The sequence below is a fragment of the Lampetra fluviatilis genome, chromosome 14 (genome assembly GCF_964198595.1).
Source record: "Lampetra fluviatilis chromosome 14, kcLamFluv1.1, whole genome shotgun sequence".
In the NCBI taxonomy this organism is placed as follows: Eukaryota; Metazoa; Chordata; class Hyperoartia; order Petromyzontiformes; family Petromyzontidae; genus Lampetra; species Lampetra fluviatilis.
In genome coordinates, this window is record NC_136288.1 from 13,847,193 (window position 1) to 13,861,254 (window position 14,062).

Here is a 14,062-nt window from a genome sequence, read left to right on the forward strand (position 1 = left end):
CGCGTCACTCCTCCCCGCGTCACTCCTCCCACCCCCCGCGTCACTCCTCCCACCCCCCGCGTCACTCCCCCCACCCCCCGCGTCACTCCTCCCCGCGTCACTCCTCCCACCCCCCGCATCACTCCCCCCCCCCCCCCGCGTCACTCCCCCCACCCCCCGCAGTGAAACGCAGCTGCCCGTCACTCCGGCTGCCACCTGTCCTGGTCTTCCCTGGATCGTCCTCTTCCCAGTAAATATGCCAACGTCGGCCCAACGTCACGGGGTTGTTGGGGGGGGGGGGGGGCAGCTGCTGCACTGGGAACATCTCTCAGTCTTCACTGGACACTAAAAGTCCCGGGCTTTTTGTCGGTTGCGCAATAACCAAAACATTGCCCGGCTCGCGATCTCCCCTCGTGCCGCGATGTCCCCCAGAGATGACAACCCGAGCCATCACGTGGTCGCCATGGCAACTGCTTTCTCACAACAACAACAATAACCGCGGTTCACCACGAAGTGGCGCTGACGTCACCACGGCGCTTGTGCCAGGCTAGGTGCACTTCGAGGCGATCACGTGAAGTGTCGAAGGCACGGCAGACCCAGGTGCAATAGGTTGACTGATTGAGTTGACTGGTAAATACAAAGACACATATCCCCCGTATAGCCTTAACAGACTGTTGGGGCAAGTGCTGGGTGGCCAACACCACGCCCGGCCGGTTTTGTCCCCCCAATGGCGATGTTTACACACCGCTCCAGGTACTCATTTGAGGCTGAGTTGACCTAGGGGAGGCCCAGTAACGGTTCAGATAATCGTCACCGGTGTTCGTGGCCGTGAGCGGGAATCGAACTTGGGCGCTGGGTTCGTAGGGCAGCGCGCTAACCACTGCACCACCGCTCTCCCACCACCACACACGTACACACACGTACACACACGTACACGCACGTACACACACGTACACACACGTACACACACGTACACCAACGTACACGCGCGCAAACTACAATTCCTGCGTGCTTTTTCTACTCGTGCACCAGTTTGCTTTATTCATTTAAGTCACGCAAAAAAATGAACATTAAAGTAATCGCGCACAAAAATTATAATTTGCAAACCCGAATTAGTCCGCCAGCCCAGACATGGGGCAATAGGCGTGCTGCTGAATGAGTCACAGTGCATGGCTCTGCAACCGAAATAACAACCAGAGGCATTTAATTTTGTAATTCAGTAAAAAAATATATATGTTTCAAGAGCGGCGATGCACTTTGTTGAACAGGAGACGGTGGTTCCTGAGTAAATTACACGAGGAGGTTTTCGCGAGTTCAAACCCCGGTTGGGGTGATTGACTCGGCACATCATCATCACAATCACCACCACCATCATCACCACCATCATCATCATCATCACCATCATCATCACCATCATCATCATCACCATCATCATCATCACCATTATCACCATCATCATCACCATCATCATCATCACCATCATCATCACCATCATCATCACCATCATCATCACCACCATCATCACCACCATCACCACCATCATCATCACCATCATCACCATCATCATCACCATCACCACCATCATCACCACCATCATCATCACCATCATCATCACCATCATCATCACCATCATCATCACCATCATCATCACCATCATCATCACCATCATCATCACCATCATCACCACCATCATCACCATCACCACCATCATCACCACCATCATCACCATCATCACCACCATCACCTTCATCACCATCATCACCATCATCATCACCATCGTTGTCGTCGGTCCAAAATGAGCAGCGCATTGCGCCAAAGTCAACAGCCTGTTGTCCAATGATGATATTATACTCGCCCCTGCCGTGGTAATGCGGAATTTCCACCGCTCTCTGCGGTGCTCGATGTTCAATCGAGCAGGAAGTCGCCGTGACTTGAATGAGCGTGGCATCGCAAAACCAACGGAAAATAAACAAATTGTATTTAGCGAGGCACGCGCAAACTCGCATTACTCCGTGGTTGCCATCTTGCACAGAGTGTGGCAAAGAATTCTGGACTCGTAGAGACATCCCCCCCTACTCTGAATGGTCGGGGTCGTGTGTTGTGACTGTCATCCGATCTGTCTCTCTCTTGCAATGACTCCCTTTCTCCCCTTTCGATGTCTCTCTGTTTTTCTCGTTATTTGGTCTGCAGGGATTCCACATCTCTAAGTCTCTCCCTCCATTTCTCCCTTTTTTATCTCTCCCTTTTATCCCTCCCTCCCTCTCCCCATGGTCTCTCACCCTGGTCTCTCCCCACCTCTCCCGCTCTCTGCCATCTCTCCTCCCACGATATTCTGCTCCTAGGGATGTAACGATTAATCTATTTGTCGATTGAACTCAGTTTTGCATGATCACGGTTCATGCTTTTGATTTAAACAAAAACTACAATTTGATATTAATAAGTAAATAACAGTTTATATATTTTTTTACCGTAAATGATTTATAAAAGATGTTTGTCAATCCACTGCTGATTGAAGGCCCTCCCCCATTCTAGAAGCCTCATGGAGGAGGTCTTCATCCAGCAGTGGAGCGATCAAGAAGCTGTGTGTTATCACATCCCTCTAGATTGACACCACTATCGAGATAGAATCATAACCAGTGCAGTATATAGATGCCACGAACTCGATAACAACAATCATCACAAATAAGTATCCTGTCGTATTGTCAAAATCCATTGGATCACGGAGTGACAGAAATCGTTACATCCCTACAAACCTATTTTCACTCTTACCATTTTTATTTTTACGCTAAAATACTTCTCCGATTTTCTTTTATTTGTTTAGTTATTTATTTCCTTCTTTCTTCCTCTCTCTCTCTCTGACCCAGTTGACTTCATAGGTGGATTCCATTCATACACAGCCTACCACTCCCCACAGAAAGTCTCACACTTACAGTTAAAGCCTGTCTATGTGTAAGTACCCTCTCGACTTGTTCCTCCTCGGTCCCTGCACAGGGGCGCAGCCACTTGTGGGGGTCTGGGCACCCCCCCCCCACCCCCCCTCCCCCCCGATCAGAATGCTTCTCCAGATACGGCTAATCCATTTTTTCCACCGCAAAACCGAACTATGCCAGGGCCGGGAGATGCAAGTATTTATTTTATATTGTAACCAGGTAAATGCCCCACTGAGCTATATTCAAATCAATTTTCAGAAACGACCTGGCTATCGAAGTGGCTTATCATCACGTGGAAATGTCTAGCAGCCAAATACTCTGAACGCGCGATGCTGATTCTAAATGTGGAGCGGGGGATAATCCGGAGGACCAGGAGAAAAATCCACGCGACCACAGGCAGAGAGAGAGAAAGACACGCAAACTCGATATATATACAGCAGGCGTCAGGGTCGGGATGGAAGCCACGACCTCCTGTACGCCACGCGAGGTAGTTAGCATCTCACAAGCAAGAGCGTCCCAGATGGCCCCAATTTCCCCGTGTGGCTGAGCCCCTGGTCATCACCACTGCCCATTCTCTGCTTCTGCCGCTGTTCCTGCTTCTGCTGCTGTTCCAGCTTCTGCCGCTGTTCCAGCTTCTGCCGCTGTTCCTGCTTCTGCTGCTGTTCCAGCTTCTGCCGCTGTTCCTGCTTCTGCCGCTGCTCCTGCTTCTGCCGCTGTTCCTGCTTCTGCCGCTGTTCCTGCTTCTGCCGCTGTTCCTGCTTCTGCCGCTGTTCCTGCTTCTGCCGCTGTTCCTGCTTCTGCCGCTGTTCCTGCTTCTGCCGCTGTTCCTGCTTCTGCCGCTGTTCCTGCTTCTGCCGCTGTTCCTGCTTCTGCCGCTGTTCCTGCTTCTGCCGCTGTTCCTGCTTCTGCCGCTGTTCCTGCTTCTGCCGCTGTTCCTGCTTCTGCCGCTGTTCCTGCTTCTGCCGCTGTTCCTGCTTCTGCCGCTGTTCCTGCTTCTGCCGCTGTTCCTGCTTCTGCCGCTGTTCCTGCTTCTGCCGCTGTTCCTGCTTCTGCCGCTGTTCCTGCTTCTGCCGCTGCTCCAGCTTCTGCCGCTGCTCCTGCTTCTGCCGCTGTTCCTGCTTCTGCCGCTGTTCCTGCTTCTGCCGCTGTTCCTGCTTCTGCCGCTGCTCCAGCTTCTGCCGCTGTTCTTGCTTCTGCCGCTGTTCCTGCTTCTGCCGCTGTTCCTGCTTCTGCCGCTGCTCCAGCTTCTGCCGCTGCTCCAGCTTCTGCCGCTGTTCTTGCTTCTGCCGCTGTTCCTGCTTCTGCCGCTGCTCCAGCTTCTGCCGCTGTTCCTGCTTCTGCCGCTGCTCCAGCTTCTGCCGCTGTTCCTGCTTCTGCCGCTGTTCCTGCTTCTGCCGCTGTTCCTGCTTCTGCCGCTGCTCCAGCTTCTGCCGCTGTTCCTGCTTCTGCCGCTGTTCCAGCTTCTGCCGCTGCTCCAGCTTCTGCCGCTGTTCTTGCTTCTGCCGCTGTTCTTGCTTCTGCCGCTGTTCCTGCTTCTGCCGCTGTTCCTGCTTCTGCCGCTGTTCCTGCTTCTGCCGCTGCTCCAGCTTCTGCCGCTGTTCTTGCTTCTGCCGCTGCTCCAGCTTCTGCCGCTGTTCCTGCTTCTGCCGCTGTTCCAGCTTCTGCCGCTGTTCCTGCTTCTGCCGCTGTTCCTGCTTCTGCCGCTGTTCCTGCTTCTGCCGCTGCTCCAGCTTCTGCCGCTGTTCCTGCTTCTGCCGCTGCTCCAGCTTCTGCCGCTGCTCCAGCTTCTGCCGCTGTTCCTGCTTCTGCCGCTGTTCTTGCTTCTGCCGCTGTTCCTGCTTCTGCCGCTGTTCCTGCTTCTGCCGCTGCTCCAGCTTCTGCCGCTGTTCCTGCTTCTGCCGCTGTTCCAGCTTCTGCCGCTGTTCCTGCTTCTGCCGCTGCTCCAGCTTCTGCCGCTGCTCCTGCTTCTGCCGCTGTTCCAGCTTCTGCCGCTGCTCCAGCTTCTGCCGCTGTTCCTGCTTCTGCCGCTGTTCCAGCTTCTGCCGCTGTTTCCAGCTTCTGCCGCTGTTCCAGCTTCTGCCGCTGTTCCTGCTTCTGCCGCTGTTCCAGCTTCTGCCGCTGTTCCTGCTTCTGCTGCTGTTCCAGCTTCTGCCGCTGTTCCTGCTTCTGCTGCTGTTCCAGCTTCTGCCGCTGTTCCAGCTTCTGCTGCTGTTCCTGCTTCTGCCGCTGTTCCAGCTTCTGCCGCTGTTCCTGCTTCTGCTGCTGTTCCAGCTTCTGCCGCTGTTCCAGCTTCTGCCGCTGTTCCTGCTTCTGCTGCTGTTCCTGCTTCTGCCGCTGTTCCTGCTTCTGCCGCTGTTCCAGCTTCTGCCGCTGTTCCTGCTTCTGCTGCTGTTCCAGCTTCTGCCGCTGTTCCTGCTTCTGCTGTTGTTGTGGCGACGATTCCACCCCACTATCTTTCGTGTCTCTCCCCCCCCCCCCCCACAGCATAGTCACTGTTAAGCAACCCGTAAACTCAGTGCCGGATTATCAGAGTAGCACAAGTCGCTACGTATGTCGTAGCTACTACATATATGTAGCTGCTACATATGTAGTAGCTACACATGTAGTAGCTACATGTGTAGTAGCTACGGGCCCCGCACTTTCAAGGGCCCCGCGCTAAATGCTTTCAAGCTATCAATTCCGGTTCAGTGATTCTGCACTTGCTCTATTACTACAGTACTATACCGCCTTCAACTTTTATGAACGACTGGGTGTTTAAGGTTATGGATTTGTCATATTATCTGGCTGTATATCAAATGAAAAAATACCATGACTTTACCATGCAAGTTATTTAATGTGTATTAATGTTTTATTTTTATTTAGGGCCCCTTTATAACATATGCTACAGGCCCCGCCACTTGCTTAATCCGGCACTGCTTAAACTCACGTGAGAGGCGAAACGGAACGAGTGATGATGCGGCCTCGATTGCAGTCATTTCCAAGAGAGTTTGAGCGTTCACCAGGGCATGGCTCAGTCCTCCGCTGCCCCCCCCCTCCCCCCTCCGATGCTACGGCGTTGGGTCAGAGCGCTGAACCAGCATTGCTGAAATCATTGAGTTCGATTCCAGATTTCAAGTCGCCTGCGATTAAGCCGGGTTCTGAAGTTTCATGGTCTCAGCACGGTCAAGTTAACCAGGTCGATGTGGCCGCATAACCAGCTCAGATAATTCTCAAAACCGGTTTGACCGTCGTGCGGCGAACATTACTCCCACGTGGGAGAAAGAAGGAACGTCAGAGGTAGCTCTGCGAGATTCACTTCCGCGGGCCGGTCTACGGCAACACAGATGGTTGGCACTGCTCTGCGAGATTTCCGAATGGAGTCTTCACCCCATGACGTGACCCCTATCGCGGAGCGATCGGGATACATTTGGGAGAAATTTGACAAGTTGTTGACGTATTATACCAAATATATACAATATGCTCGACAAGTAATATTTGTTGACTGCTGATTATTCATGAACTGTTTAAAAAAAAAAGATGGTAATTTGTTGTTGTTGTTGATGATGTTGTTGTTGTTGTTGTGTCTCTTAAACAGCCCGAACTAAATAACGGATGGCGAGGAGGGCCCATTTGTGCGACGTCTCGCGGTGAAGATGAGATCGTTACAAAGCACTTCACAATTCCACACACGAGGCCTGCCGCCAGCGAATAACCAGCGGACAGTGTGCAGCCGCACCCGAAGAAACACGGACACGTGGAGACGGAACGCACCGCACGCGTGTGCGCGCGTGTGTGCGCGGTGTCTCCAAACTGTAATACTAAAGACAAAGGTCCCCGCCATATAGCGCTCAGCAGACTCTGGGGCAAGTACTGTTAGCGGAGCACCTATGAAGGCCGGCAAACGGCACACGAGGGGGGTGGGTGGCCAAAAGCAACGGGAAGAGCCGCCAATTCGCCACCAAAGCGGCGGCGACGTCACCACGGCGCTGGGGCGAGGCTCGGTGAGCTTTGAGGACATCGCGTGAAGTGTCCAAGACTCGCTGGCGGGGGGGGTCATGGTACAGACCCCAAGGGGCCATGGGATGCCTGGCTGAGATGACTGGCAGATGCACCACTTCTGCTCCCGATTGTGTCAACGCCACGCCCGGCAACAATTGTAATGCCACAATGACATCACAATTACATTATTTGAAACGACGCCCCTGCAGTTGTGGGCTTACTCCCTTCACACGCGGGGGAATTAACGTGTCGACCTAACTGTGCCAATGTGCCGACGTTGTTATCCTTTCGGTCATCGCACAACCGACCATCGCCCCTATTGTGAGCGTGGCAAAGTTGAGATCTGACGATTGCGTAACCCCCCCCCCTCTCTCCCCGCCACGCCCACTATCCACACCTCCAATTGGCACGGTTGGCTACGTGCGGTGCGAAAGAAGTCCAACATACACACGTGAATCCGCTTGCACGAGAGGTACAAACGCTGCGCGCTCAGCAACTTCCGATGCCAACAATATGCACGCAAGTCTAAAGGGTTTACCGGTCGGTCTGCATATGTCGTACGGAATTATAGAGCACGTCACGTTATTGTTTGAAACCGATAGTCGTTTTAAGCAATATTGAGAGCGATAATTACTAATAAAAATGGCGTCTATCGTTCCCGTCAAGTGACGCGAAGAGAAGCCGTCGAATGACGAAGCCACGTGCTCTTGTTGAGATCGAGCCCCGGTCCTCTGCTGCCCTCTCGCGGGCCAACTTATAACTGAACATACACAAAATACTCAACATTCGTCAATAACACTCTGGCCTATTAAATTAATAAATAAACCTAAATACCGTAATAGGCGGCGTTTCAGGCAAAGGCCCTCTGCTTCACCTGCCTATGTGCTGTGAAGAAGGACGACTGCCCGAAACGTCGCCTTTCATACTGATGCTGGCCGTGTTGAGTGGTTATTGATGTCTGTGCTTGTGCATCGCTGCCAACGCAGCTACATCAGCAAAACATTGTTTTTACCGAATTCTCAATCTTCCAAGCAGCCCACGAAATCGGCTGATTAAACAACCAAGCCACCATATCATTGAAACATTAACCATTGAACCAGATGATCAACCAGATGATCAACCATCCAAACGAATGATCAACCAACGGACCATATCATTGATCAACCAACTAACCAGCTGATCAACCAATCAACTGGCTAACCAATAAAACCACCCCACTGATCAACTGACCTGATGTTCAACTAAGCTGATCAACCAACCAGCTGATCAACCAGCCAACTGATCGACCAATCAAGCATCGATCAATCCGTGAACGAACTAATCAATGAAGGAGTGAGTCGTTTGGACGGGAACGGTGACGGGACGTCCCAAGTCCCATCGCGCCCCACGTCTTCGCCAAAGACCCCGACATGGAACAAACCTTTGAACACGCGTGGTTTTTATTTTATTTATTTTTTTACACGAAACGGGGAATAATCACGGGACGCCCGTAACAACATTGCTCCCTGGACAGAAGCTTCCTCCTCCTTCGCTCCACGGTCCGGATATGGAACTTCCCTCCCCGATCAACAAAATTGTCGGCGAGGTCACCGATCCCCCCGGTCTTCAAATGCCGCGCACGTGGACATCTGCTAACCTCACCACGCACCTCGTAGGGACGGAGTTTTTGAGCTGCAGTGAACCAATAATTATGCCGATTGGACGTACTCATGCCTCACATGGCTGTTGTTCACAACTGCACCCAACAACAACAACAACAAAACAGCAGCTAAAGCAGCAGAAGCCAGAGATGTCGAAACTGCATCTCGATCACACAGATGGAGGCGGCTTGGTGAGATTGTCTTCCAACAATGGGTTGACCAAACGCTCCTCCTCCTCTTCCTCCTCCTGCCGCTGATGATGATGATGGCGGTAATGACTCATTCGATAGACGAAGCTGCTGCTGCTGCTGCTGGTGAAGGTTGCGGTGGTGGCGGCGGCGTGGGTGGAATGGTATTGTAATTAATATCTTCGGATGCCGAATTAATGCCGAATTCCTTCCCTCGTGCTATGAAGGGGCCGAACCACCCACGCCCCCCCACCCCCCCGCGGACGATTCGAGAGAGGCGCACAGAAAGCGGGGGGCGGGGCGGGGGGGAGTGATCGTGGTGACTGCACAGGCGCAGCCCTGCAAGTGCTGTCTAAAACGCCGCTGCTGGAGCGAGGGGATCCACGATTAGAAACTCGAGGGATCTTCTCTCTCTTAAGAGGGGGGGGGGGGGCTGCAGGGGGAAGGGGGGGGCTGCAAGGGGGGGGGGGGCTGCAGGGGGAGGGGGGCTGCAGGGGGAGGGGGGCTGCAGGGGGAGGGGGGGGGGCTTTATTTTCCTTTGGCCTACTTCCTGTTCACGCTGGCGAGACGTCTCGTGGAGGAGCTGGGGGTCCCCCCCCCCCACACTCGGCCCCATCACACGCGACCTGCGAGTGCCACCACTGCGGCTGGGCGGGCAGAAGACTGCGGTGGAGGGTCTAAGAAACATCCCTCCCCCTCACCCATTGGTTTAAACTGCCGCGCCAGGAGATCGAATCGGTGACTTGAGGCTTACAAGTCGATTGTGCTGACCATTGCAACACAGTGAGCATTCCTGCTTAGGACTACTTATTAATAATAATTGTAAATGCCATGGCTTAACCCTGCCACCCCCCCCCCTTCAACCTGTACATACAATGGTACATGCCGTGATTCTATGGCGTTTCAGACGTGGCTGTGGGATGTGCCATGTGTAATGGGGGTGTTCGTGACACGAACTGCCCATGTGTCTGACATACAAGAGACCCCTTCTCACCGTATAGCCATACAGGATATTTGAGAAAGTGCTGTTAGCGAGCCCCTGTTAAGGCTACGACGTGGTGGTGCAGCAAGAAACCACGCCCGGCCGCCTTTGTCTTTCTATACCCAGCGCCGATGTTAAGCAATTGTTTACACCCGCACCAGGTGACTCAATTGAGGTCAAGTGGACGAAGGAGTGGGGGAGGGGGGGCCCAGGGCAGGTTTTTGACTTCACTCGCCACTGATGTTCACCGTGACCGGGAATCGAACCCAGACAAACTCTGGGTCTAATAGCACAGTGCATCTCACGCACATGAAAACACACACACACACGCGCACGCGTGCGTATTTAAACTACATACATTTAAAGTTGAACACGACTTCGCCACATGACGAACCGATCACTACTATTAGCCCGACATGCAAATTGTCACGCATATTTCCGACTGCGGTTTGAAATGTTGACGGATACAAAAGTGATGCCTTGGCAATTCCCTGCTGGGAGCGTGCGGCTTGGGACGGGGACGCGGCCGCGAAGGGCTTTGGGGTCGATCCGCTACGTCCATGGCTGACGGAGGACGGACGGAGTCGAGGGAGCAGTCGTTGGTCGTGCCCAGAGGTTGTCCCCTTGCGTGCAGAGGAAAATCGCGGCGACCGCCCCGGGCCCCGCGCTTTGGGGGGGGGGGGGGCGTGGGGAATTGTGAGCGCGCTACGACGTCACGGTCGTGTCAGATGTAACACGTCGGGGTGAGTTTCGATGTAAAGCTTCTTTCGTGACTGCAGGGATTCATCTTCTTGGTTCTTTCGGTAAAGTCACGTAGAATGGCAGACCTGTTCTTCTCCTGAGGACGGCTGCTTGCGTTGTGGCCGAAACGTCGTGAGAATTATTTTATTATGTTTTATTTTTATTATTTTATTATTTCCATCTTACGTGACTTTACCGAAAGAACCAAGAAGACGTCGGGGTGAGTCTGAAGGCGCCCGGGGGGAACCCGCACGGACGGTGCCCGGGTGTGCCCATGGGGTGCAGTGGCGCAGGCCCCGTGGCCACGGCGAGTGGAGAGCGGGCGGCGAGCGGGCGGGGGGCTGCGTGTTTGGTGACAGCAGCAGCAGCAGCAACAGCAGCAGCAGGCACGTGCAGTGGGGCGCGGAGACGCAGCCGGTGAAGAAGATGCTCGTCCCCATGCCTACCCCTGACCCTGACCCGTCACGCAGACACTGACCCTGACCCCGACTCGTCACCCAGACACCAGCCCTAACTCTGCCATTACTATCCAAACGCAATCCGTAACCCTAACCACACTATTCAAACACACACACACTCACTCTAGGCCTGGCCACTCTCGCCACCGAGACAATGAACTCGCCACCAAACCCCATCAGCTCCTCCTCTTTCCACTTTGCTGATCGCCCTTCAACTTTTCGGTTCATGAGGCGGTTGGAGACCCAGGCAGGGCGAGAGGCGCGGGGGCGGAGGAGAGGCAGGGGGGAGAGAGAGGGGCAGGGGGAGAGAGAGGGGCAGGGGAGAGAGAGAGGCAGGGGAGAGAGAGGGGCAGGGGAGAGAGAGGGGCAGGGGAGAGAGAGGGGCAGGGGGAGAGAGAGGGGCAGGGGAGAGAGAGGGGCAGGGGAGAGAGAGGGGCAGGGGGAGAGAGAGGGGCAGGGGAGAGAGAGGGGCAGGGGGAAGAGAGAGGGGCAGGGGGGGGGAGAGAGAGGGGCAGGGGGGGAGAGAGAGGGCAGGGGGAGAGAGAGGGCAGGGGGAGAGAGAGGGGCAGGGGAGAGAGAGAGGGGCAGGGGAGGGAGAGAGAGAGAGAGAGAGGGGCAGGGGAGAGAGAGAGGGGCAGGGGAGAGGGGCAATGGGAGAGTGAACGCGGAGGGCAGAAGATGAGAGAGAGAGAGGAGGCGGTGGCACGGGGCAGAGAGCGGCGTCAATACACCGATCGAGCGCGGTGGTTTTTGTGTTGAAGCAGGAGACCAGAAGCCGTCGGATCGGCATGGGGAGTCTCGCGGCAAGAGGCGTCGCCTCGATCGCCAACTCTTTCAGAAGCGCGACAAAGTGCAGACACTGACAGTGAAGATAAATCGGCGCAGGGTAAAAATTTTTTTTTGAAAACTCCACCCACCGGTGTTGTCACCGTTAGACATCGACAATGTTGACACCCGACGTGAAACGCGACATTATTTAACCCCCCCCACCCTCTGCCCCCCACAACCTCTGCCCCCCACAACCTCTGCCCCCCACAACTCCTTCCTCCCCCTCCCGCCAGGGCTGAGTGCCTGTGAATGGATGTGGGGGGGGGGGATTGTCGCTGTTGTCAATAAAAGTGACGGTTGCCGAATTCCGAAACGCATCGAGTGGCACGGCGCACGAGGCGGCTGGGGCCGCTCGGTCCGGAGTCAATCCCCTCCTTATCCCCCCCACCCCCACCACACCACCGCTCCCCATAGACACACACACGTCTGATGAATGTCCCCGTGTTGGCCTACTCGAACTGACCAGCGTGGTGAAGTATGGTCAACCCCCCCCCCTACCCACCCACCCACCACCCACCACCACCCGCCCCCACGTTCGACACGGCGCAGGGGACACCTTCATCCAGCAGTGGATTGACAAATCAGGGGCTGTTACATCCTCATTATGTTTATCATCATCAGGTCATACTTGTAATTTTAGAACTTTCGTGACTGCAGGAATTATTATTTGTTGATAAAATAATAAATTAAATTAAATAATAGAATCTATTATTTAATTTAATTTATTATTTTATCTTTAGACGTGACTTAACCGAAAGAAACAAATAATAATAGGTCATACTTTAATTACATCGGTGCATTAAAAACACAATCCGCGACACAACGTACACGCGAGGCGGCCCGAGCGCTCCACGGCAAAGCGCAGCACCTGCAGAGTTAGCACCTCCGTCGGGGAGATGGAGCGGTCAAAATTGGCCGCGGCGAGATGGGATTGTCGCGTCGCGGAATCGCAAGGCGCGGACAGCTTCGCCGATGCCTTCACCCAGCAGTGGATAGGTCATGGCTGGTCCGATAAGAACGATGGTTAAAAGCGTGACGTTTGTACCCCCCTCCCCGCCCCCCAATATTCCCACGTTGCGCTGCAAGGTCAGAGGAAAGTCGCTCGCTAGTTGGACTGACGCGCCAGCTATTGCCCGGCGGCAGTTTGGTCCAGAGTACAAGGTCGCATCGAAATCGCGTCGACCGCGAGCCACGCGGTAGCTTAAGAATCGATTATATAGTTGATTGGTTGACTGGTGCAGGCACGTGGCACCAGCGGTAGCGCGTTCGCCGAGAGGTGGTTTTTGGTTCGAATCCAGCGGCCGCCCCGATTAATAATGCCACGTGGTATTATGCATATTCATTATTTTATTTTTAACAGGTAAGGCCCACGGAGCTACGTAGCTCTTTTTGATAAGCGACCTGACCGTCACAAATTAAAGCTCAAATAAGTCGCTCATGTGGAAATTTACCGCAGATAAATACACTAAAGTCTAACCGCGTGAAGTTGATTCTAAATGTGGAGGGAAACCCAAGAGGACCCGGAGAAACATCCACACGACCACGTGGAGAGAGACGCAAACTCCAAATATACAGCAGCAGCAGGCGTCAGGGTCGTGATCGAACCCACGACCTCCTGCGTACCAGGCGAGGGAGTTAACATCTCCGAGCCACCAACACACGATCACGCAGACACGTACACGGAACAGTCATCGTCCCCTACTGACAGACTGATGCACAAGGACAGCTGCCACTAGGGGTGCCCCTAGGCGAGACCACACGACAGCAGTCATTGCCCGCTACTAGCAGCAGGCTAATGCCCCGTGTCACTCGCGCACATGAGATTCCTCTCCTCCGAGTTCATAGCTCGTCATAACAAAATCAACTTGAGTCAATCCACTGCTGCGATATATGAATCCACCTAGCCAGCGGCAGATTTTTGTAATGCTTTTATCGCTCCATCTCCCCTGTAGACGTCCTGTTGGACGCGCTCCTTTCCAACGATAGATGCCCCACTAAAATAACTGGGAGGAATTAATCAAGTTTAAACAAAATAACATCTTATTTCCCAACCATCTCCATCCTCACGTTCAATCGTTTAACGAGCTCTGCTCGGTAAGCTGTAGGAGCCATCACTTTTCAACATTCTAAATCGGCAGTTGAGAATAGTGTGAGAGGCAATAGAAACCAATGAGGTATCTATACATGGATCGACCTATGCTAGGTCTATTTATTTACGATACCGCTCCATTTAATTGCTTAAAAAATATATTAAATTCCACATAAATTGAAAACATGACGCACTGTTATTCGTAATATTCATCCATAATAATTCGCTGACATGTAAAAGCCGGTTGGC

At 53.6% G+C, this 14,062-nt stretch overlaps 1 protein-coding gene across 1 annotated transcript in view; it reads left to right on the forward strand.

Moving 5' to 3' along the window:
- The window catches only part of LOC144935897 (sodium/potassium-transporting ATPase subunit beta-1-interacting protein 3-like), a 40,575-nt gene extending 31,436 nt beyond the window's left edge, over positions 1-9,139 (forward strand). Inside the window, exons 6-7 of the mRNA XM_078862754.1 lie at positions 2,844-2,928; positions 6,484-9,139. Of these exons, the coding sequence (XP_078718880.1) occupies positions 2,844-2,928; positions 6,484-6,493 (95 nt within the window). The 3' untranslated portion in view covers positions 6,494-9,139. The remainder of the gene's footprint in view (positions 1-2,843; positions 2,929-6,483) is intronic.
- The last annotated feature ends 4,923 nt before the right edge of the window (positions 9,140-14,062 follow it).